The following is a 25,995-nucleotide window of genomic DNA, read 5'->3' on the forward strand; positions in this document are numbered from 1 at the left end:
CGAAGTTGTTCCAAGCGGGGCTCGAACCCAGGAACCCGGGTCTTCTTGCTGCAAAGGCAAGAGTGCTAACCACTACAGCAACCGTGATGGTGTATTATTATTATTATTTTTATTATTAATAATAATAATAATAATAATAATAATAATATTAATTAATAATATAATTAATAATCACTTGTTTCTGTATTATTATTATTATTATTATTATAAATAATAATAATAATACTACTACTACTAATAATAATAATAAATGATAATATCAAATTATTATGTTTTCCATGCATTTAATTATATTGTTTCCCCTTTTCTACCTGGTGTAGTCTTGTGATTAGTCTTGGAAAATGTATAATAAAGTTGAAAAAAAAAACAAAAAAAACAGTTGTCCCTATTGACCCCGCCCCCATTACGTTTTTTCTATTTACGTTCCCATGTGCCGTCTTCCTGACCACGCCCCCCCTCTTGAAGGTGACCAATGGCGTCTCTCGGGCTGCAACAAGGAACGACTCATGCAGCCAATCGCCGCGCGCTCCGTTTAACACGTCAGCGAAACAAACATGGCGGCTCCCATGCTCCGAGCTGTGAGACGACTTCTCCCACAGTAAGTGTGTGTTTATTTCTCCTTCCTTCAAAGACAGAACGTGTCCTGTGTCTTTTGCTGAAGAAGTTCACACTTTAAACGCTCTGTTAATTCTCTCTGTGTTGGTCAAACGCGTGTCAGTGCGTTTGTCGAGTGTGGGAGATTATACTGCAGCTAACACAGCAACAATGTTTGTTATTATGTTTGTTGTCTCGTGTTTGAATTTGGCTCGCTGAACATGTGTACAGAAGGTAAACACGTGTCATTTAGATTCAGTTTAGTTACTACACAACACGTGACTTATAGACAGTATACCACAACATGACATACTGTTCTAAGGTTGTATGACGTGTGTGACATTGTGAATGAATCACACTTAAAGGGACACTGTGTAGTATTTATAGGTTTATATAACCCAAAATCCACTTTTTTATACATATTATGTGCTCCTGCATTGTCTAGTCGCTGTATAATAGTTTTTTGATTCATTTTCGTAGTGTTTCAAAAAGTCATGTAAAATAACATGGTCGCGGGCCGCGGTTGCATAGCCACTGTCGGCACAATGAATCACACATAACTTAAAGGTGAAGTAAGTAGTTTATAGTGCCATCTAGAGGAGAGGCTGAAATTTACCACAAAGAACTGCTCCTCTGCTCACCCCCTCTTAACTTAACACTTAATATTTCGTGCAGTCTGAGACGACGCAGAGGCTCTGCGACAGGCTCTCCGGTGACGTAGAGGGGTCTCCGTAACCAGTGTAGAGCACTTTACACAGGAGTATAAAGTAGGCTTAACAGTTAGCTCCGTTAGCTGCATTAGCTCCTTTTAGCGCCGTCAGCGCGCCTACAGTCGAACTGGAGCGGTCCGTTTATTAAATGAAAAGAGCAGCGATACAAATAACCAGTGTACCTGTGTACTGCATGTGTGCCTCTGTTTTTACAGACTCATTTTAACAATCCGCATGGAAATGCGTCGTGAGTTAACGTGCGTTAACTCTGACGCTGTTAAACGATGTTGACGCGTTAACGTTTGACAGCACTAATTTATTGACATAATAAGCAGCTAACAATTGGTATTCAGATTGACTTTTAAATATTGACTGAAAAATCCTCACAGGAGTCTGGAAAAGTATGGAATTTGGAAATGGAAAATGTGTAGGATTTTTCTTCCACAATAGCTAGATGATTCATAAAATTTTCACTTGAGATTCAGTATAATAGTCGAAAAATGTGATGGACTATTGTGACATGAGATTCCATTGAAATATTAACCATTATACAATCTAATGTGAGGATTAGCTCTTTAAGGTCCAGTGTGTGAGATTTAGTGACATCTGCTTGTGACACTGCTGATTGTAACAAATGGAGGACCCAAGCTGTGCAACTTGTGTTGATATTAATGTTTTTTTTTTGTTACGCCCTAATTCAGAGTGCATATAGTGGTGGTAAACTAATTTCGTCACTGTGATAGTTTTAAAGAATACATATGGGGGCCAATCAGTACAGCACATGGCTAGCACGGTGTCAGCAACTTTTGTTCCTGCGCAATGTTGTAATGCTAACTAGGGATGCACAATATTATCGGCATGATATCGGCAGATATTGGCTTTGTAATTATTGACTTTTACACTATGCTAAAGATATTTTATTTCCACATTTGCTCCGACATGAGTATGAAAAGCATTATTTTAACTCATTGGCTGCCAGCCATTTTCAGTGCAGGACTGCCAAGCGTTTTACAGCATATTGACAGATTTTTTTCCGAGCCTCACAAAACAGTGTGTTTTATGACTTTGTAAATACTGAAGCTACCAAAAGAAAGAGTAGGCTGTCCTTCATCAGACGTTATTGACAGTGAACAGTTGTATTTGAATCGACGTCTGTTGTCACTCAGGCATCCAATGAGTTAATTTTTCTATAAAAAAGACTCAATTACCTATTGCAATTGGGCAAAAAGTCCAATATTGTTCATTCCTAATGTTAATTCTTTTTTGATCCATCTCTGCAGTATACATATACTTTGATGTCCAAAGTATATGTATACTGATTGTTAATTATATCATCAGGCTAAAATGTTAATATAATTTGTGTTAATCAGCTTTCAATTGACTTTTTATTTGTTGCTGTAATAGCATTTTACAGTCTCTCATTGTTTCATCTCTGCTTGCTACTTTGCCTCCTCACAGCTCTTGTCACTCTGTAGGCCAATCCCTTTTTCATAATAATTGTAGCCCCCAATATACTTAGTTTCTATATCAACTGAGGAGAAACTCGATCAAAATATGGTAATGAAGGTACTGATGTTGTACTCTTGTGTGATTTTAAGCAATACCAACATTAAACCACTTGAACAATCAAGTGAGTCATAATCCAAGCCATTACTCAAGCAATATATGTCATTTGACTCACTAAGCACTAAATGTAAGGATGCAGAGTTTTCTGCTTTGATTTTGCTCGTTCTTTTTCAAATCTGTTTCAAGTTTCTCTTAATTGATGTTGGTGTCATTGAGCTGCTGGAGTTCTCCTTTTAAGAATATGTTTTCATGCGCTCTAGTCTTCTGTGCATTTCTGCAAGTTTAGCTCATGAGATCCAGCAACAGATGGTTAGCAGTCAAAGTTGCATAATGCCCTACTACTATAATTAGAAACTTCAAAAAGACTTGATTGTCTCTTCCAAAGAACCGTATATTCTAATAATGTGTCTGCACTGGTCAAAAACATTGTGACATGTGGCTCTAATTCAAGGTGCATGAATTTCCAGAGGCACAACGCTGATGATCCTGCCAAATTAGAGTGTGAAGTGACCGTCACGTCAGTGTGTGTGTGTGTTTTGTGTGCGTCTGCTTGTGCTCGGTGGAAGCCGAAGCGCTCCATTATTCCTCGTTAAACTTGGCATTTGACATTTTTCTTGTAGTATTCTACAGAGGTTTATAAAGTGGTCCCAATATGTGAACAATCTTTTCATGATATATGATATTTACACCTGTTTAAAAAACAAACAAACAAACAAAGACAAAACTATGATTATAATGAGATTCATATTTAATTTGGGCAAGTTTTTCCTAGGAGGCGGAACATTTATGGTTAAATGCAGCCCCTCTCAGGAGGCTGGAACTAGGGGAGGAATGTGTGTGCTTGTTTTATGGACAGCCTAGAGCCCTTGCTTTGTATTGGCGGCAGACTGCTTTTTGTCACAAACACCCTCGTGTCAAAGATGCAACAGCATCCTGGAGGAAGCATTGACTGCTGCTATGAAGTCGACAAGTGATGAAAGTAGCCTAGAGGTTGTCAATTAAGAGAGCCAAGGCCTGGACCTTATAAGTTAATGGGCAGTTTCCCCTCTCAGGGCCTGCTAGGGCTTTATAGCGTGGCTTATAAAGCCCCCAAGTGTAATGCACCCCTATAACGTTTTCAATTAAGAGAAGGGGCATAAAGCAGTGCAGACACTTGGCACTCAAGCTAAAATGTTTATAAAGTGGCATTTGACATAAATTGGGAGGGGGGATTTCAATTGCTCCAGTTGCTTTAAAGCAGCAGCTACTGTGCCGAATTTTATTTTGATGGCACTTCATGCTGACTGGAAGCATTACAGACTTCCTGGTGTCTTCCCATTACTAGTTCCTTTAGCTTGGTCATATGGACGCACAGCCTGACATTTAAAAGCCCCATCTTTCCAGTTGTAAAAGAGATTAAAAGCAAGAAAAGTCATACTTTTAATGCACAATTGTAATATTATACACCGTTAATATTATAACAAAGTGTCATTAAAACTGCATTTGTTATTTTGCAGTAAATTGGCTAATTTGCATTTATTGTCTTATAATGCCAGAGGAATTCACGCCACACCTCAAGTTTCTAGTTTGTAATGCTCTTGGAAATAAGCAGTGCTTAAAGAAAATCCCTTCACTCATCTGGTGTCTACTGTGGTTGAACCAGCACTGGCTTCTGGTAGATAAATAAATGAGTGTTGAATAAACACCAGCGTGTTGACACCTCATTTCCTTGTTGATTGGTGGTGGAAGCCGAGCTTGAGGTGTGTGGCCATAATCCAATCAATCAAGAAAACAACCGTGAGGACTGTGTTACCAAATTCTGCAGCTATGGGAAGGCCAGCAGGTTTACAGAGTAACCGCAAACCTTGTGTTTTTCTTCAACTATTTAATGTTATCATTTTTTTACAAGACACATTTTTGGCATTTGCATCAGGTCTTTGAACGTTTTGATGCTCTCATATATGTGACGCTGACTCCATTGTTATATGGGACAATTACAGTCATGGTTAAATAGGAGACAGTTTGTAAAAGATGACATAAACAACATTAGCAGTATACCAGTTAACTGCTTCATTCACTGGTGTCACAACATGGATTTATTTCACTACATCACATAACCTGATTATATGCAATAGGCCTGTTAGGTGCTGACTTACCATGATACACATTGGACTTAAACCAGTGCAAGCTGATTAGAAACCTTTTCCAACTATTCCCGTTGGTGTAGAATAATGCCATCCTGTCACTTGACATTAAAACCTTACAGCCACGAGCGAAGCGCCGCAGTTGCTCTCCTCCTCCTCTTGCACCAGGAATCACCTCTGTGACGACAAAGCTTTGCCTTAATTGGCTGGAGGCTACGTTGATGTGTTTTTGTCTGAAGAAAATTCAGATCAGTTATTGCTTATGGTTATCTCTCCCAAAGGGCTTGCAATGTATTTGATGTCCTCCTTTTTCGCAGCTCATTATTTACATATAGGCACAAACACTGTGTTTAATTTTCACTGGGGAAGCTGTAAAAAAAAACAGTTTGGTTTTTGGAGTTTGCTTTTGTAAATGCAAACTAGCTTGTAATGGCTGTTTCTGCATTTTAATACTGTATTTTTCCTATTTGACAATTCCATTTTGTGTTGTTTTTCACTTTGAGTGTTGCTCTCAGTAGGTGTTTTACGTATCTTTTTTCGTGTGAGTTGGAATTTAAATACAGTGAATTTAGTCTAAAAATGCAATGTATAATTGTGGAATGTCAGATCACAGATGTATAGGTTGCTCAGCAATACAGTTTACTCGTTTTATAACCACAGCTTGGATAATAATTGTAATTGAGTGATATATTATGGTCACAGTAATAACCATATAGCCCTATATTAGTTAGGTCACAACATAGCTGTATGTGGAAATTGCCAACGGGGTCATGTTTCTGTCCATGGCCTTTTTTTTTTTGAGGCAATGAATCAATAAATCGCTCTGTTACCTGTTGTTGACCCAGCTAATCTAGTCTTTGAAATCTGTTACAGAGCATTAAGTTAACACGTGTTGCTTAGTGAAAACAAAACCCTGGTCTCTGGCTGGAGACCAGCTGAGTAAACGTAACTGAGGGAGCGGTGTGGGGTGGCAGAGAAGAGAGGCCTACACTTGTCCCAGTGCTGGTGGATCCATATGATCAACAGATGGATATGCTGCCCCTTATCCTTGAAGGAGGAAAAAAAAAACAATCAAAACAAGTGTATATGCTCAAGTACAGAAGCCTTTGATCAAGAGCACATCTTCGGCTTTAGGGTAGAACTTCTAAGGACCCCCCGAGCGCACATGGAATCGCATCTGTATAAACATGGCCTGCAAGGAATGTGTGAACAATGCGACCAAAGAATTTTGTTCAAGAAACGCGGGGTGGACTTGGCTAACGGGTGGTTTTTGTGGTTTCGTTTGAGCGTGGCGGTCAGATTGAATGAGAAGCTGTGGAAATATTCTCTGTTTTTAATGATAACATAAGTGGGGAACCTGTGATTCTGCTTTTCATGGCAATAAGAAGTGCTGTGATGAAATTATTCTATTTGAAGATTAAAGCATGGGCTCCCATTCTTGTTGCAGTCATGGTTTTCTGCAGTGAAATGCTCCAAACTCATCCTTAATCTATAGTCTCTGTTAAGTTGCATAGAGCCTGAGACCACTCAATATTGTTTTCTATTGTCATGACAATTTATAGCCTGTGTTAATCCATTTATTGACCTATATTTGAGTCGAGACCTTTATGGGAACACGTAGGAATTTTCAATAAACCAAGACTTTGTTGGTCTGTTACAATTAAACTGGTCTAGCATTAATCAGGTAGCAGTCAGAGGTGTGTGTATGTGTGCATGCGCGTGTGTGTGCGTGCATGTGTGTGATGGTTGGGGGGGTTGTGGGAAAGCAGGATATTGCTTCCAGGTTTAGAGTCAGCAGCACTTCTGTCAACAGGCTGAAGGAGCTCTTTAACTAATAAATACATAAAGATTTAGGATTACATCTCAGAAACCTGTAGGAGTATATGTGGCATTTTTTTATGATTTTGATGAATTGTTGGAGTAAACCAAGCTTGTGTTGAGACAAGGTTGTTTTGGTCTTCTCACGGCATTGCACTGAGGTTGGCTCATTGCCATGGTGATGGTTGGCTAGTTCCAGGGCGATGAGGTGTAATTTACCCAGCATTTCCTGTCTGATTCACGGCATCCTAATGAGTAAGAGTCTTGCTTTTGCTTTTATAGCAGAGTGTTTGTTAACCAGACGCAGCAGGGAGGGATTGTGTGTGTGGGTGGTTGTTTTCAGTGTGTGTGTGTTTTAATATACAGTACTTGTATATGCTTCCCTTTGCTTTTCTGCCCTAATATGCTTGCTTTAAGTATATGTTCACCTATAGTGGGGACTGTCCCATTATAGTACATGGGTCCATGCTGTGGCCATGTGGCTGCAGTTCCTGGTTCAACCCCTCGGTGTCAGTGTTGACAGCGTGTCTTGTGATGAGGTCTCAGGGCAATTTAATGTATGTTTCTTGTTCTAGTGCAATTAAAATCTACGTCTTATTTATTTACCTCATTAAATAGTGCCACTTGGTGACTAACCCAAAAACATGGGTTGTGCTATCAACTGTGTGCACAATAAAGTTTTTCTGCAGCAACAGGTAAAAAAATATGTAAAACTAGACATATTAATGGCAGTTTTAACTATTAAATTATGGCTCCCTGCTTAAACATTAGTCATGTAACTGAATGTTATCCAATACAGATTAACATTTGCACAAACATACAGACTTTCTTTAAAATTTTGTTGTGAGAAAGTGTCGATTGCAAGTCTGTATGGTAATATTTGCCAATTAATTGCACATCATTTTAGTATTTTATATTGTAACCAAAATAAAACTTTTCATTCGACATACATCACTCATATTACTGCAATAAATGTGTTTGTCAAAGCAGTTGGAAGTCATTGAGCAGACATAGACATCTGTCAATCTCGACATACTAGACAAATTGCATTTATCTGTGGGTACATTATTACTAATCAGCAGCTGCTCTCGTTGGATTGTGCTTTTCTCACTAAAAGCACAACATGTATTATATGTTGTAATTGTATAATTACAGCTGTCACAAAAGGCTTTTATAGGCTTAAAAAATGTAGGGGGGGGGGGGGGGGGGAATTAACAGCTGTACTGAAATGTGTGTGCATGTGTGTTTGTCCAGCAGTCCTAATGAAAAAAAGTAGGGACGCATCAATTTTCCAGCTGTACAGTACATGGACATCAGATGATTATCGGCAAATAAGATGCCTTTTGCAGAAAACTGACACCTAAGCTTATCTGAGCTATATGTTTACTGAAAAAGTATCAATATTGGCAATTGGCCCACATTGCCGTGTCATTAAAGTATAATTGATGTTGGCATTGTAGCTCTTCATTAACCCCTATGTTTTGTACGAAATAAGCTCTCATTGACCAGTCTATATTGGGCAGCACATCTTTATCCAACTATTGGATAAAAACGTGACAACTGTGATGTGACTTAAGTAATTATTGGGGAAAAAACACGTGCGATTTGTCTGGGCTTACATAGATGAGTTGGCTTGTTGCTTTTGGTATTTTGCCACAATTTTGTAAGTGGTCACTGGCACAAGTTGCAGACAGGCATCCTCCCTGTTAGCACTACACTTCATTAGAACCAGGTTTCACTGTGCTACCACACACATTCAAACAGCAGGGCCATCTCCTTAGCATCAAAGGACATTTTATAGAAAGGGTTGTCTCTGCGTCCGTCTTCCCATCAGAGTCTACTAATGATGCATGCTGCACATGTTTGTAACACTGACACCCTCTTCTCCCTATCACTCATTCACACTCTCAATCACTGCTCCCTTCTCTCTCTCTTTCTCTCTCTCTCTCTCTCTCTCCTTCTGCCCATCGTGGTGTTTGTTTGGCTGCTGGGTTTTGTTTGTTTATTGTTTCCAGATGGCAGATGCAGACTTCATTTGTGTAGCTTTCAAGTTCCCAGAGAGCTTTTTACTGCCTTGGCTCAAGCGCTTATCCTGTTTCCTCTAGCCAGGCTTTATGATGGGCCCTTTATATGTAGCAACTGGAAACAACTGTCACTACCAGTCTGCGTCAGGGAGACGAGGAGAGAGCAAAGAGAGGAAGTTTTTTTTCTTTTCTTTTTGCTCATCATCTGAACATCTTCATTAGTGACAGAGCAGATCCACCGAAAAGGACAATGTTTTTTGTGTGTTTTTTTTTAGCTTTATAGAGGAGACCATTGATCATGTTTACTACTCTGCAGTTCAACTGTATCATCAGCGATCCCAGAGAGAAATGGGATGAAACGTGCACAACTAATTCTTTGTTGACATGACTGTTGTGCAGCATCCTCACAGTTGTGATGAGGCTGGTACTATGTTGTTTTTAAGGCTTTGCTCAGTCTAGTCTGGGCATCATTATGTGCTGTGACATCACTTATTTACAGGAACCCAGGAGGGCAACTCACCCTGTAAATGTGGGGGAGGACCAGTGCATGTCTTTACTCATCGGATGCGGTTTTAAGATGGAGCAGTAATCAAAGCTCTCAGCTATATAAAATCTACCCCTTTTCCTGAAGGAGGCCTTTTTTTTCTGGCTGCTGCTGAATGAGTGATTACCCCCGGCATTCCATCCTGCCTAATCCCATTTCTAGCAGTGTTTTAACACCGTTTTGACTTAACCCAAAAACTAGTCAATGGAAAGGAAATGTTAACTTGTTTGCATCGTATTTCTTTGTTACATTCACGACAAGAGGGGCCAACCAAGCAGATACTTTTTCCTCTGTCTGGAGGATTCTCAGAAGCCGGCTTGTTTCACCGCCTCGGTTGTCATTCCGCTGAAATCGCATAGCTCCTCTCAGATGATGTCAGCCCTAATCACAGGGATGCTTATGTTTGTTTACTATCTGTCAGGGTTCATAGTGTGTGCCAGGATAGAGGTAGCGCTGCCATACGAGATGGGAGCGGAGGCACAGTCATTACACTAACCTGCTCGTGACCCTGCACAAGGGAATCCAAGCTGAAGTGTGAGGGGATCGGACTTTAATGTTCACGTAATCAGTGGTGTTTGTGTTTTACCACCACTGAGCGCTGTGCTGGCCGGCTAATCTCATCAGGTTTTGGGCTGTGGTGATGGGGTGAGCGAGAGGACAGCCTAGAATGACCCATATCTCCATGCCAGCGTGGCCACAGCACTCTGATTTTGATGTGTAGTTCCATCAGAGTTGACTACAAGGCCCTTTACCAGGGTGTTTACTACCAAACTGTCTGGCACAACAAGATAAAGCCTGTACTAATGCCCTCTAAGGACACAGCCACTATAGAGAAATCTGGGCTTTTGCAACTACACTATAACACTGTGGAGCAAAAGTGGTAATATATAGACAGCATTTACAACAGCTGTTCATAGTGGCAATTCATCATTTGTTTACCTAATGTTAGTTAAATGGGATGGACAGACTATATTATGTCCATAGCACTGGATCTTTGCAGTTTTCATCAAACAAATTTTGCCAAGTTCTTCTTCAAAAAAGGAGAAAAATAAGTATGAAAGTAGGAGATATGGTTTTCTTGGTGACATAGGTTTACACAGTCCATTAGACAGCCTCACAGTATGATGCATCTTTTAGCCTGCAGCATTCTACAAACTTCTTTTTGAATCTGTTATTGTTGCCGGTTGTGCAAGTGCAAAAAAAACAACCTTTTTATTTTGTATAATACCATATGACAGTTGAGGAAAAGCTGTGGCTACACGTGCAGTGACTTCACCACTCTCCCCTGCATCCTGATTATCGCCAGTTGAATCGGCAAACATCCCACAGTCTAAATCATGAACATTGTACTCTTTTCAAAATAATAATAATAATAATAGTTATTATTATTATTATTATTGTATTTGAATTGCATTTGCATATTCAAGTGTATGTAATGAACTGGTAAGTTATGGTTCATAATGATGTTTCCCTTGGAAGTTAATGGCAGTCACCCAGTCCATCTCAAGCAATTGGCTTTTAATCCCCACCAACATGATTAAAGCTGTGTTCAGACTTACTAAGCCCAAACAGTATTTTTGCTATTAACCTTGCAATCCAGATAATATTGTGCTGCCAGTACACTATGCATGTTTATTATTATTATTATTGTTATTACTACTAAGTTTAAGATGGTAATATATTTTCTGGATGGCAAGGTTAATAGCTAAAATACTGTTTGGGCTTAGTATACAATGGATTGTAATTTACAAAACATCATTATTCAGTGTTACACCCTTGTCAGTTAATTGTATTGTATTGCATTGTACTGACAATGTTGCTTATGGGTGCCATGCCCATTGCCAGAAAGACATTTTAAAGCCAATTCAAACCCCTGATGTCTGCACATGTGTGTGCATGAGGACACTGGTTCGTTATAAAGGAAGTTCCATTATGAGAGGGATGAATAGTTTTCCTATTTTTGTGTTGAGGTGTTATTCTAAATATTTAGCTTTCCACTGTAAAACAAGGCTCGTCATTGATATGGATGCCAGGAATGGCTGCACCACCCTTTGGTGAACTGCAGTTCACATTTACTCATGTTTCCTCGGCCTCACTGGGCTCCAAGCGAAGCACACTGTCCATATCTATTCACACTAATGTGGGCACACAATTCGGCCTGTGATTGCTTATTATTCAATGTTATAATCCCATATGCACTGTAAATGGTGCGTGATATCATTACATCTACTTTTCCAAAAGCTTTGTAGTATTTCTGTTCAGTGGTGAGGAGAAGTTCAGTTCTGCAAAGACCTAATTGTTTTTTCTTTTAATTATTACCACAGGAAGATACATCCAAGTGAGAACATGTGTTTGAATCAAAGGAACCTTTAAAAATGGTTGAATTGTCGCCTAAAGGCCGAATTATCCCCCAACAGCTGAATTATTATCTCTTTTGCTTATTAGCCCAGCCCATGAATGGGGGCACCTCGTTTTAGGAGAGGATTTGCGGTGATGAAAGTTGACTTTGAGTAAAATGAGTAAAGAGTAAAAGTTAATTTAGATTTCAAACTGATACTTCTTAATTTAAGATATTTGGTCACCTGCTACTGTTGCTATATATTTTTTCCCCCACATGATTTACCAGATGTATTTGTCTGTAAATGTTCATCACATACAAACCCGTCAGGTTTTTAAACTAAAGGCACGTTTAGGCTGGTGCATTTTGTTTATGCAACAGCCAGCTAACTAAGCTTATTAAATCAACAGATAAAAATATGCCTTGCTGTGACGTGCAAGACTGGAATACAGACACGCATGCATAGACATACAAACACAAGCAGCATGATAAGTTGGCTTATCTTTGATGTGAGCCGATTGACAATGAGACTCCCACCTATCAAAGGATTACAAATAAACGCCATTGAAAAGACTTGCGGACACAAAAGGTGGCCTGTTTTTTGTCAATTTGTCATTGTTTGAAATTCAGACTGTTATGTATTATTAGTTTATAGTCCTGCTTTTGATCTAAATGTACCACCGATCCTTTTATAGTGGAATTTGTTTAAAGATTTCCTCCCAATTCGACCTCGTGTATTTGCTATGGGGCTATATTTACCATGGAAACTGGACTATGCACATAGTTAGATGGGGGTATAGGCCACGCCACAAGCAAAATGCCATTCCTTTTTGTCCCGTCTTCGATGATGCGGTACTTCCTCGGGCTTTTGTCTCCCGTTTGGGGCACAGCTGTCAGACTAGGTGCTATCGACGCTCCCCTCCCAGAAACCTCAGGCCACGCGCCGCTGCACCCCAAACACTAAATAGGAGCATTAGACACAGCATGTTAAGGGCTGGTGGTGTTTGAGCTGTGGCTGTGGGTGCGTATCTTGTCCCATTGCCAGAAAGATGCACAGTCTCTCGCTCTCTCTCTCTCTCACACACACACACACACACACACACACACACACACACACACACACACACACACACACACACACACACACACACACACACACACACACACACACACACACACACACACTCATTCTTGTACTTGCTGCATACTGAGGACCAGCATTTCCACTTTATAAATCAACACAATTACAAATATCTACTTCATGAATGACATCTACAAAGAACTACTGTTTGCAGTACTATAAAATGTCTGCAGGTGGAGCCCCAGAGCAAAAAGGGCTGGAAAACTTTTTCGATTTTATTTTATTTTTTAAATTTTTGGTCCAACATTTTACAAAAACGTCATACTATACTATGTCAACCAAAATTTTAAAAAGAATTTGACAAAAAATTTTTGGTCCAAAATTTGACAAAAACGTCATACTATACTATGTCTTCCAAAATTTGAAAAAAAAAATTTGACCCAAAATTTGAAAAAAAAATTGACCCAAAATTTGAAAAAAAAAATTGACCCAAAATTTGAAAAAAAAAATTGACCCAAAATTTGAAACAAAAATTGGACCCAAAATATTTGGTCCAACATTTGACAAAAACGTCATTCTATACTATGTCGTCCAAAATTTGAGAAAAAAATTTGACCAAACATTTTTGGTCCAAAATTTGAGAAAATAAAAATGGGATCCAAAATTTGAAAAAAAAAATTTTGATCCAAAATTTAAAAAAAAAAAATTTGGTCCAAAATTTTAAAAAAAAAATGTGAAAAAAAAAAATTTGGTCGAAAATTTGAAAAAAAAAATTTGGTCCAAGATTTGAAAAAAAAAATTTGGTCGAAAATTTGAAAAAAAAATTATGGTCCAAAATTTGAGAAAAAGTCGTCCAAAATTTTAATTATTGATAAATTGAGTATAGAATGTTATAGCAACCTAAGGAAGTGATTTCAATGAAAACAAAGTGAGGACCGGCCAAAATGTCCTCACTCCGTAAAAATGACCTCACTTTGTTGGTTAAAAACCCTCACTGGTCCTCAGTATGCCGCAAGTACAAGAACACACACACACACACACACAGCTGCACAACACACTGCTAAAGGTGTCCTTTTCTCCATACTCTTCAATCAGACAACAGATGTATTCTTTTGTGTTTAGTGTCCCATTGTCCAATTGGTGACTTCTGTTTTGTCTTTTGCCTCCTGACCCCTATCTCTGCTTTTAATTTCCACTGCAGACCTGCGCTGTAAAAAATACCCACAAGGCATATCTGCCCATATGTAGTGTTGCAGATTTTGATTATACACCACCGACATCACACCTCAGCAGGGTATATCCAAACATGAAAATTAATTCACAGCTAAATGCTGCTGTATGCAGTCTGAGAGGGAGAGTAGAGCAGAAATCAAACACAGGTTTACACTAGTGAACAGCTTCCAGCATTAAGAAAGAGAGCCTAAAGGCAGGCAGAGAAGGCAAAGCTCATTAATGTGCAAAGTAAAGGGAACAGTTACACTCCCCCACCCCCAAATCACACACACACACACACATGCACATGCAGTGGTCATTTCCATGCCCCGTGATTGTGTGGGGAAAAAAACCCAAAATTGACCAAAATGAAATGGGTGTAAAATATTCCTGTAGCTACTTAAAAATCAGGTTAATGAAAGAGAAGAATAAAATCAACATAATGAGTATAAACCGAGCGAAGCACTCAAAGGATGGTCACATCGATCAGTCTGCAGAGAGAAAGTCTGGATAAACTACTTTTCCGTGACAACAGAGCAAACTTGTTGCCTTTAAAGCTTTTCCTGTGCCCATCGCCTGTTGGTCAAGGAAAATGGCCTATCTTAATTTCTAATATTTCCACCTTTTTCCTTATAATATAACTCGAACACAACCTGGCACAGATGTCTTCCTCCTGTAATGTAGGGTTGCATCTCCAACATGCTGTCGCTGCTACAGATGATCTTTTTATATGCTAGGAAACATTGTGTGTTCTTATAAGATGGCAGCATACTTTTCGAGCATATAATCACAGTTCAAACATGAACTTGACATTACATTCTACGTCACATCCTTTACATCCTATTCGTAAAAGATGTTAATCATTTGGCTTTATAACTTCCTTTTATACTGTCTCTTATGAACTTTAGCATGGAAGTGCTTTGGCATGATTTTGTCTCGGAGCAATGCAAATGGAATTGCCCCCTGATGGTTCGGAATGCACCCAGCTGGCCTTTAAAAGGTGATAATTGGAAAATACAGGATAGAGCCGCAGTCAAAGTTGGAACTTTTTGATTTTCTGAGTAGGCCGATGTAAAGATGGAGAACTGGGTAGAGAAATGTTTCTTCATGTATTCTCATTCCATTGTCTGCCGTATGAATTCTAGAATTTTGATGTTTCTAAATAGTTATAAGAGCCTTTTTTTTGCCAAATGGTATCCTAAGTTGCTAACGTGGTGTGAGTAGAAGAAGAAACGTTTATAATCATTTCCACCACCTACAGGTCTCTACTATGAAAATACCCAAAACACCTATCTACCCTTATGTAGTGTTGAAGATTGTTAACCTGTCGAGTCAAGTAAGTAAAGCGTTGCACGTCTCTTCTAATTTCTAAAACCTGACTCTGCATTCCTTAACTTCAGGGGAAGGAAGTGGAGTGGCAAGGTCAGGAGGCCTTTAAGGGAGCACTTCCCTTTTACAAGGCGACATTCAAAGCATTTCTTTGCTCCTCTCCTTGTGTTGGCATAGACTAGTGTAAGCCTGTGCATCCAGTCTGCACATCACTTTGTGTTCGTCTGAGAACATATAATAGTGATACGGCTCTGTTGATGTGCTGCTCCGGAGAGACGGACCCTGTGGCCAGCCGCTACAAGAAAGGAAACATTTTACTTCAGTTCTGACTTCTGAAATACATTTCTACTCCTCAAACATATGTATTCGATATTTTAACTACATGATTCAGATATATTTTCATGTGGATAAATAAAGATGTCTGCCAACATTTTTGGAAAACACTACACTTCAGTCAAAACACTGCAGCATGTCAACCATCATGCCCTGTGTCAATCAGCAGACATTTCCACCAACAATATGCCAACACCCACTCTGCAATCTGCAGGAAACCTTTTACTATCTCCAAGTGGAATCTTCTTAATGACTTCCTGTACCTGATGCCTGCTGTCGCTATCTGCGTTTCAGTAATGGGCCAGTGTAGGTGTACTCCTGACCTTTGACCTTGACCTTGCATTTCTGTTACATTCATCACCACTAAGAATAATGTAAATGCTAATTATGAGGTCAGCTCAATGCCCTGTGTGCGTAGTACCAATGACTAAATCCCAGTTGAACTCGCATTTGACTCTCCATACGCACAGTGCTTCACACTGGGATTTGGCAACATTAAAGAAAAATTACCAAGTAGTGGTACTAGTAGGCAGACATTTTTACAAAAAGGCCAACAGACAGACTCAATTTTAATGTAATTTTGGACTTGAAACTGAGCTAAACAACCTGTGTTTCTAATACAAAAGGGGCTTGCATTATGCACAGCTGCTCCAACATCTTTCCAAACATTCAGTCGTTTGTTATTAAAAAACAAAGATTTGCTCTTTTTGTGTAATCCTAAATGGGTTGTCATAGTGTCATCATATACTGATGTTTTCAATACATAATTTTAGGCAGAGTTGGTTCCAGACACTGAGTTTAGTTTCCACGATCCTCCCAGAAAGGGAAGGAAGGGGCACTAGTTGTCCACTCCACCCCCACCACACCCAATATAGGCCAAGGTAGGGTCCTGAACTTTCCCCGTCACTTTCCACCATGTGCTTGTGTCTGTGTTTATATTTCTGGATGTTTGATCCACCAACAACATCATTAGGTTTGCTGCTTCAGCTGTTACAGGCAATATGAAAGTCTCACTTCAGACCCTCAGACCAACATCTGTGCCCTATGAGAGCTATCTCACATCTCATTGTGGGTTCTGTAGAGAACTAGAAGTGTTTCTGTGAATGTATTCTTTTTTTAAATGTAGGATAAATTGTGTAAAACTGTAAATGTAAAAGTGACATAAGGAGAGCGCTATAGTTACTGATACTTTAATGAGTTTCTGAGTTAACTGTTCTGTGACTTGACTGTAATCACACTGTTGGTAAAAAATTAGGTGTGACATCTCATTAGCCCCAAATCAATCCAACCATTTACAGCTAATACATCACATTTGAATCAAATTATTGAAATGATCATAAATGTTTTATAGTTCTTCAAGCATCTTTACGTTTTTGACAGATTACCTAAATGACTGGAATGATGGCACTGCAGTTCTATGGCTGACAGAAGTTACCGACGGCCTCTTTCTGCATTATGTAATAAATCTAAATCAACTGGCCGTAAAATCCTCCTAATATGTCACAGAGACTCAGGAATAATGTTCATATAACAAACTGAACTCACCAACAACAACAGTACAGCCAAAGTATTTGCATCAAAGCGAGACCTAGACCGGAAGTTCCAATTAACGCTCTTTTTTAGTGTGTATCTGCGTCATTAGCTCGTTTACGAAGCCCTGAATTTTCAAAACAAACAGTTCAGCCGTTGCTGAGAACGCTGTGTTTTATTGTAATCTCAGGCTCAGTGAGATCTGAGCTGCGCTTCTGAGAGCTAGTGTGCTAATTATGTCACTTCCGGGTGTTGGCCAATCACAAGACAGTTGGGAAGGCTCTACACTGGCTGGCCAATCACCACGCACTCTGTCTTCTGGGTGTGAGATTTCAGTCTGAAACAGCGTGGCTGAGGACAGTGTCAGTAAGGAGAGATTTCTATGGGCTCATTTACAGCAACTAGGAGGTTTTTGACCATAAAAACAAGTTCATGTATATAACTAGACCTCCATAACTAACATAACTTTAAAAAAAATATTTTGCAGACTGCAAATCATGTTTATGTTTTGAAATCATGTCTTGGAATGTGGCGCCACCTACCGCCATCTACCAATCATTGCAGTCGGTAGAGTCTCAGCTGCTGAGCAACCACGGGGTTGCCCGTTAGGTCCGAAAATTAAACCTAAAAGACCTTGGTATTTTGAATTTGAATGTAGTAACTGTTTTTGGCCACATTCTTACATATGGCACCTTTAAATATTATATACAAGTACACACTATTAGCATTAGTTAAGCATGAATAAATATTTAATTCATCATTTATAACGCATGAATACTGATTAGTATGTAGTTGAAACCATGTCAAATTGTATGGGCACACAATTACACATTGCACAAATCGATGTAAAAACATTGTAGACAATTCAACAAAACATTATATTGAACATTTATTTCAACTGAAGAAAACCATGTTGCAATCATTCTTGTTTTTTTTAAGGAATTAATATATGGTTTTATTTCCATTATGTGTATTGTATCAGTGTTGCCTTTTATTGTGTCCACATCTGGAGATATAATGCTTGGATGCTTGGCAGGATTTCTCCTCCAACAGATCAGAGTCTTAAACTCCTCTTAGCTGCAACAACTCATTCCTCTCCCTGGACATGTACAAGCTCTTCAGATTGTCATGTGGAACCTCTGTCCTGCTGTGCGTAGTCTGGGTGGTTTTGTCTCACATTTACATTCACTTGATATTTTAGCATTTGTCTAAAGTGTGTTGTTCACAAAGAGGAAAGTGGCAATAAAATAAACAGGTTTTTTTTTTTTTCCCGCGTACAGTAAACGATTTTTCAGCTACTGAAAACACAAGCCGCTTAATGTCTAACATTACATTTGGTGAATTGCAGAACACCATGCACACAAAGGCAGTGGCTCTGTTGTGGTGAAAGCCAATACAAGAATTCTCTCCATGTGGTGCACAACACCTGCAGCACAGAGCTCTGACAATCAAACAATCCCAGCTGCCTAGTTGCATCACTGTTGTTGCTACAGGAAATGTACTATTCATTTAAAGTTGTCATATGCTTTTTGTTTTTTTTGTTGTTTCATACATTTATTTTTTGCATGTAAAATCTGTGCAAACATACAAAGGCTAATACCTACTTTTCCTCGACAACACTGCTCCTCAAGTGTCAGAGATGCTACGGTTGCTCTTTTTTTTTCTTTTAAGCATCTACAGTACATAGTAACATACCTGCTCTGATTTAGTTTGACTGTGATTTACATGACATACATGCATAATGTTGTATATGATATCAGAAAAACTAAATAAATAAAACTGCAGAACTTCCAGTTGCAGTCATGCTTGCAAAGGTAGCCGTTACTGTAACTATAGCAGTATTTACAGCTGAGGAGGACTCTGGCTAAGGGGTTGTCATTTGGATCATTGTTAAGGTGTGTTCACAATGATTGTGCATTTTGGCTTAGGCCAGAGTTGACAATAACTCGCTGCTCAACATGGATCATCCTGTCGTTGGTTGTTAAGGACTTTTTGTCACCAACTTTGCCTATACCGGCAGGTTTAACCCAGGAAATGGGGCATAATAGATTACAGTGTGTCTAAATTAGGAATTTGAGAAAGCTCCTGAATGTAGTATGAGTCATCAAACAGTTGAAATTGTTTCACAGGAAAAACACTTTAATTCATGTAGACACGAGTGAGACCTGAATACCTTAGTCATGTAAGGTCCCATTGACAGACATGGGCTTTCAGCTTTCAGACCGTTTTATGTGGCATGTGGTGTAGGGGCTGGGGGCTGCTATGGGGGGGGGGGTTATGGCCTATAATACTTCCATGGTCAGATATTCAAGGAACTTCCTGGTGTGTCAGGATCAATCGGGCCTAAGCCAGTCTTAATTAAAGGCTTGGGGCTGGGCAGAAGTTGAGGGCAAAAGGCATCCCCGTCGGTTGAAAGAATGAAGCATCTGTGATTAAAACACTACAGGGAGCATCCGCTTTATTATTCAAAATTCCTCTTTATTAACTCTTACTGTTGAGCAGTGATAGCACAAGTGGTCGTTACATATTTCTGTTTTTCCACAGTGTGAATTTGGGAGCGAGTGCTGGTAGCAAAGAGTTATCTCTGTTATTAAGTATTTACCACCAACAGCAGACTTGTTGTCTGCCATTTATGTACCTTTTGTTCAGACTAGGTTTGGTTAACTGTTCCATGTTTTTATCTCTGGATGTACTGTCAGTAGTGGCACCTTGACATCATTACTGTTGTGTACCTTTGCTTTTGGTACTGTCATTTCTCTGTAACACAAATGTTTCAAAACATGTTGAAACTGCTCCGCTCTACCTTCTTTTAACCTTTTTATATTTCACACACACCAAACAAAAACAAACCCCTCCCAAACGCAAATCCTTGTCAGTCTGTCACTGGGGCATCAAGTATATTGTGTTGGTAGGACATTTAATGTAGGTGTTGGCTAGTGCTAGTAATGCTAATGTCAACAAAGGCAGTGAGAAACTGTAATGCAAGTTGCCAATTAATTACCTGAAGTTGTTGCCTAACGTCTCCATGGAGAGTCTCTCGTCTCATATTAGGCTTTTTTTGCCGAAGCTGTTGCCGAAGTAGTGACACTGTACACTTATTAGCATTTTAATATATTGTGCAATTAACCAAGTGTTTCTTCAGTGAAGTTATTCTCGTCATCTTTGCCAGTTTGATTTCTGTTTGATTAAATATAAATTGGTAGTCAGGAGTACCAATGTATGTCAGTTGTTACCCTTAAAAGAACAGAGTTTTTGTTCTCACCCAATTTCACTCTCACATTGTGCAGAGGCTGAGCTTAGGTTGAGCACTTGATCATAAAATAACTACATTCAGCTTGCATACTTATTTATATGCATATTACAGTTTGGTATGGACATATGTTGCAGTGCATAATCTTAAAGCATTTAGCCTCACCTCCAGTTTGAATATTATTATGACACAAGGTGGTCACATGGTTTAGCTTAAAAGTATTTAAAAAAAAAGGGACATTTAAAAAATATGCATTTGTAAAAGCAATGCAGTTATTGTGATCAACCACTTGGGGGCACAGGCAACTTACAAGGGAGAGATGAGGAGCTATGAACAAGTGTGTGTGGTGGGGTGGGGGGGGGGGGGGGGGTTCATTAATTAAATGGACTACGATCTGAAATGCTCAATGCTCACTCATGACACATCTTGCCCCACAAGAGAGGAAATAAGACAAATGTCACAGATGTCCCTTTTTCCTCTTTCCTGTTTTTCTCTTGCTGTAGTTGTCCTCCAAATCCAAACGTTGGACAGATAGGACCTTAGTATGTTTTGGTCTCCCAAATGGATCTTTCCAGTACACCCATCTGTCCGACTTTTTTTCGGAGGTCCAAAGAGGGGGTACGGGGGCATGTGTGTGTCTGGCCTCAGATGTGTGCATGAGTGGGGGCAACAGACCAGACGCTGTACATATCACATCGTAGGCCAAGTATCCAAATAGTCTGATCTACTGACTGATCTAATGTTCCAGTCTCATCAATATCCAGGGTGCGTCCAAGCACGCCCCAGCTCAGATTGTCCCATGCAGACTATATTGTGGAACACTTGCTCGGTGCAGAAAATTGGACGGCAGGATGGCAGAGCACACTGACATAGTGGCTCCAAGCTCCCCTCCGAGTACTTTTATACCATGCTCAACATTTTGTGTGTTTTTAACGAGCTAAAGTTCTTTTCAGTACTTCCAGTACTTTTTGGTAAATGTGCTGTGGGGGCTGAGCTCTGTAACATCATTCGGTATGTGTACATGCACAGTAAGGCCGTAGTCTATAAGACAAGTAATCGGACAATTTGCAGAGTGCGAGTATACATGCGGAGGAGAAAATGTATATATTGGTTATCTCTCCTTACGTTTCCTGTTGACCATAACGTCACAGAAAAACAAACCACCAACAGCGAGATGGACGGTGAGATGGATTGTGCTGTGTTTCTGTATGTTTTGTTCTTGCTGTCAATGTTTTAGTTAGGTGATACAAATTAGTAGGTGATACAAATTAGTTTGAGCATGGCTCAAGACGTCAGTGTTGTATGATTTCCGTTAACAGTACTGTAGTTTATACGTCGTCTCCTACTTCCGGGTCAAAGGCCGGGAAGGACATTTTGATGAATGTGCAGTGAAGTCCTATTCCAGTGCAACCAGACATGCAGGCGTCATCATACTATGAATCACATTATCCAGGTATGTTAGTCCAATTAAGACTGGCTTGGTTGGGTCAAACTTGTTTACATGACATTAAAAAAAAAACAAATTATTGTCTTAGTCTGACTAACATCGGACTTTTAACATGCGCTGACACACTGATTGTTGTTTTTTACAATGACAATAACACACTTCTACTGATACTACCGATACTACTCATGTAAACTGTTGAAGCCCCAGTTCCCATTATTATTCACCCCCACTGTGCATAATTTTTTTACCCATCAGAGGACCCTTTTACACCTTGGACTGGATTTATAAACATGTAAAATTGTGCTGTTGATAATGAGTAAATGCTACTTTTTTAAAACTCATTTTAAGGTGCTCTCCCATGACTTTGTGTATCTACAGTTGTTTTGCCTCTGATAAATGGACGGTTTGACATCTTGCAGCAACATTAAGCATTAGGTAAATGCGGGGTGGTGTCATTCTTAAGTGTTCTCAGCTGCAGAACTAATGCCGTTAATGCAGTCATATCACTGGGTGTTATGCAACTGTGCTAGCTGAGACAGAAAGTGCAGCCACCTTGCCAGTATTAATGCGTTCAGGCTGTACAGTGTCAGATGGCCCCAGTGATCCAGGGGGCTCAAGATGGCAATGCTGTTTTACAGTCCAGTTATGCCTGTGTGTGTGCACGCATGTGCGTGCAGGCCAGAGTAATGCATGTGTGTGTGTGTGTGTGTGTGTGTGTGTGAGACAGTGTTTATTAGATTAGATGTGTATTTTTCCATATGGTTTAGTGGTGAATCTGGTGAAGTGTTTAAATCCTGCTGGCCTTTTGCCAAATGTGTTTAATGGATATTAAGTGTGTGTGTTACATTTAACTCTTCCTTTAGTGCTTTTTTTCTACCTGACGTTAATTTGCATTGGCCCATTTAAGAAATATGATCTGTGTAGGTTTATATATAATAACTACATGGTCGGTTTCAGCAGCTAGGACTGGGTGACATAGTCAAAAATGATAGAAAACTGTAAAAAATGGTTCATATCAGTTCATACATATTTTTTATCATGATAAATGCCACATTATTAAGATAATTTGTTCCAGCGTAAAAGTTTAGTAAACCGGTTTGTTGTAATTTTCTGCACTAATAGAAGTTTAAGATTTCATATTTCATTTTGGATATATTACTATGGGAGAAAATTATATTATTGATTTACTGGAAGCCCATTGTAGTCTCACAACAGACTGTCAGTGGAGGACAGTCCTAGACAATTCCAGTCTCTCTGCATCATCACTTGTTAAGAGACTGATTTTTTTTTTTTTAAAGTGAGCACCCATCGATCCTGCCTCGCTCCCCGTCTTGTCGTCTCTCCGTCCCTTTGCTCCCATTACATACAGAGACCCGGCTGAGCGACATGAGTTGTGGAGAGAGCTCCCCACCTCTCCTCCGCCCCCTTTTCTCGCATGCACTGTAATCCTGACACCAAAAACCGCCCCTCGGAGAACAAGTGTCAGCCTCAGAATAGAGCACGCAGTCAGTTGCCTCCCCCTTCCCCTCTGGTAAGCGTGTTTGAGAGTGCTAATGTTGATGGAGGTGACAATTAACTATACAATGATCACAGTGATGCTGCTTGTACGGCTGCCTCCACAGCCTTGCTAAAGAGATAAGTGACTGATCTCGACACAACTGGGAACTAGGCACATGACAGATAAGCACATAAAGGGACAGTTACTTTGGTGCACATAGTGTAAGCTTGCCTATACCAGATGTTCTACAAGCATTATGCTGCATATTTGACTTGCTAATATAAGCAGCCTATTTTTAGTGCTTTATTGGCGCTTTGAACCTTAATGGCGACATTAATTGTATGTATATGATAATCCTGTCCCTCAGAAACTTCTTTTTTAAATGTCTTTAGCTAAATAAAGAGGTGTGTTTGAAGAACAAGGTCTTTCCTTATTTATGCCCTAAGACTGGTGAGCACACAGGTACGCCTCATGGCTACTGGCGCTATCTGCTGTGGCTGACTTCACTGCCAGGCTGCCGCGGCTGACTCTGAAAAACAGGGGAAATGTTTTCGGGGAGACAACCTGCGATAATGACCACCTTGCAACCCCCACTGTCAGGTTGTGAAACAGCCCAGAGATATTTGCATGAAATAAATGAGAATCTTTCTCACGTCCGGCCCTGCCCCGGCCAAAGGTTTACTGTCGCAGATGCATGCTCCATCTGGCCCTGTTCTCCTGGTTGTTTTTTTTTTTTTTTCCAAACTGTTAGGATACACCATGATGGTTTGTTCTTGATTACCGTTTTTATATGTTAGAGGCCTCAAATTATGATCTTTTAAGTGTATCATGTTTTGTTAAGTATATAGCAGGGCATTTAATGCTGAATTTTAAAGTTCACAGCAGGATGCCACAGTTTTAAGAAGTCTCATTTGGCTGAACTGTGACATCATCTCAAAAACCGAGTCATACTACACTTTGTTTGTCCTGCTTGGGGTTTTTTGGGGGGAACACAAGAGTTGACGGGGGTCAAGTGGTCCTCTATCCTGAGCAAACATGGACATGGTGACAGCCGCTGGGACAACAAACCGTCACGAGAACCAGGCTGTCCTGCCAACACTCTCTCCGCCTCTACACTATACCAGCACAACCCCCCCTCACCCCTCAGCCCAGTGTTGTGATCCTGCATAGCCATTATAATGAAGCCATATAAGCCTGTTATTTGCTGCTTTACGACTTGTTTTATGAAGGTGAGCTGACAAGCAGCTCCCAGAATGGTTCCTGTCACTTTAACAGACAGCATTACCAAGAGAAAAGGCACATTGGGGAGGGAGGGCAGGGTTGTCCAGAGAATGGGCTGGGGCCTTTATGTTAGTCCTGCCATAGCTTTGATGGGTCGAGGTCTGGCTGCAGGCTATCACTGGTACATTTTACGTCTTCCACCTTTTGTCAGAGGGACATTATTGACGTTTGACCTATGTTCTCATTCCCACCTCCTCTTCACTAATCAATTACCACATCGATCCATTAATCAGACAGTGTGATGGCCAGTTAAAGGGCCCGTGGGTATGTGTGAAAAATTGTGGGAGAGGCCTCAGGCTATTGAGGAGGAGGGCCTTCTACCTGCGGAGTGTGTATGACTTTACAAGTCCAACAAAGACCTTAGTTTAAAAGTATATATTTTTTAAATGTTCTTATTCTGTGCAGATCATTGCTGTATTTGTGTGAAAAGGTATCTATTTATTTGCACAAAATAATGGTCATCGCTTAAATGTTAATTTAAGCGATGACCATTATTTTGTATTAATGTCTTGGGTTGTTGCATGTATGCATTCAGAAAAACACATCAATGGAAGATATGGCACATTCAAACAAAGGCATAGCTTTGCATCTTATTCATACCTGCAATGAGATATCAAAAACAATTGTTACCCGTTTAAAGGCCAACAGGGTGAATATCATGAGGAATTGTTCTCATTAACAAAATGTTGTTTAGGGTGACATTTAAAAAAAAAAAAAAAAAAAAAAAAAATATCCTACAAAAATCACCAGCAATTTCACAGTGTCATGAAATACAGAGATGCGTTTTGAATGGAAGGAACGTTTTTGCTTCATCTGACTGTTTCCATGGGGGTTACGCTCGAGTGTAATTGTGTTTTGGGTGTAAACAGAAACAGTTCAGACACACAAAGCCAAAAGATCGGAATGGAAGCTGCGGGAGCGGATCTCACCACACTTTGATTAGGTTTGGTTTGGTCTTGGGTTTGGTGTGTGTGCAGACTAAAGCCATAACCCCAGTGTGTCTTTGCCCTTGCCAAGTAGTTTGCCAAACTGGGAGAGATTTAGGAAAGAGGGTTGGAGAGACAGAAGATGCGGGCAATTATTGTCCACCCCCCTGAAGCTGACCAGGGTCCAGCCGACAGTCACCCAGCTCTTGTGGGTTTAGTGAATTGAGAAGACACTTCTTGTGTGGATTTTTCAATTCTTCAACATGTCATTTGGCCGCGAGAGCCATTGTCCCCGGCCCCTTTTCTCCCTGCTCCTTCTGCCGAGACGAGTTGTGTCATCCCCTCGTGATCAGCACTTTTGTTGCTTTTGTTTTTGGCCCTACCTCAGAAG

The 25,995-nt window shown here is 39.9% G+C and overlaps 1 protein-coding gene across 2 annotated transcripts in view; it reads left to right on the top strand.

The window, feature by feature from the left end:
- The first annotated feature begins 549 nt into the window (after positions 1 to 549).
- Positions 550 to 25,995, top strand: part of clybl (citrate lyase beta like) — a 65,553-nt gene continuing 40,107 nt past the window's right edge. For both annotated transcript variants that reach the window (XR_014592843.1, XM_083890406.1), the window contains exon 1: positions 550 to 598. Coding sequence is in view for 1 of the 2 variants with exons in the window: in XM_083890406.1 (XP_083746532.1) it covers positions 555 to 598 (44 nt within the window). In the remaining variant the exon portion in view is untranslated. The remainder of the gene's footprint in view (positions 599 to 25,995) is intronic.

The sequence above is a fragment of the Microchirus variegatus genome (assembly GCF_963457635.1).
Source record: "Microchirus variegatus genome assembly, chromosome: 5".
NCBI classification, from domain to species: domain Eukaryota; kingdom Metazoa; phylum Chordata; class Actinopteri; order Pleuronectiformes; family Soleidae; genus Microchirus; species Microchirus variegatus.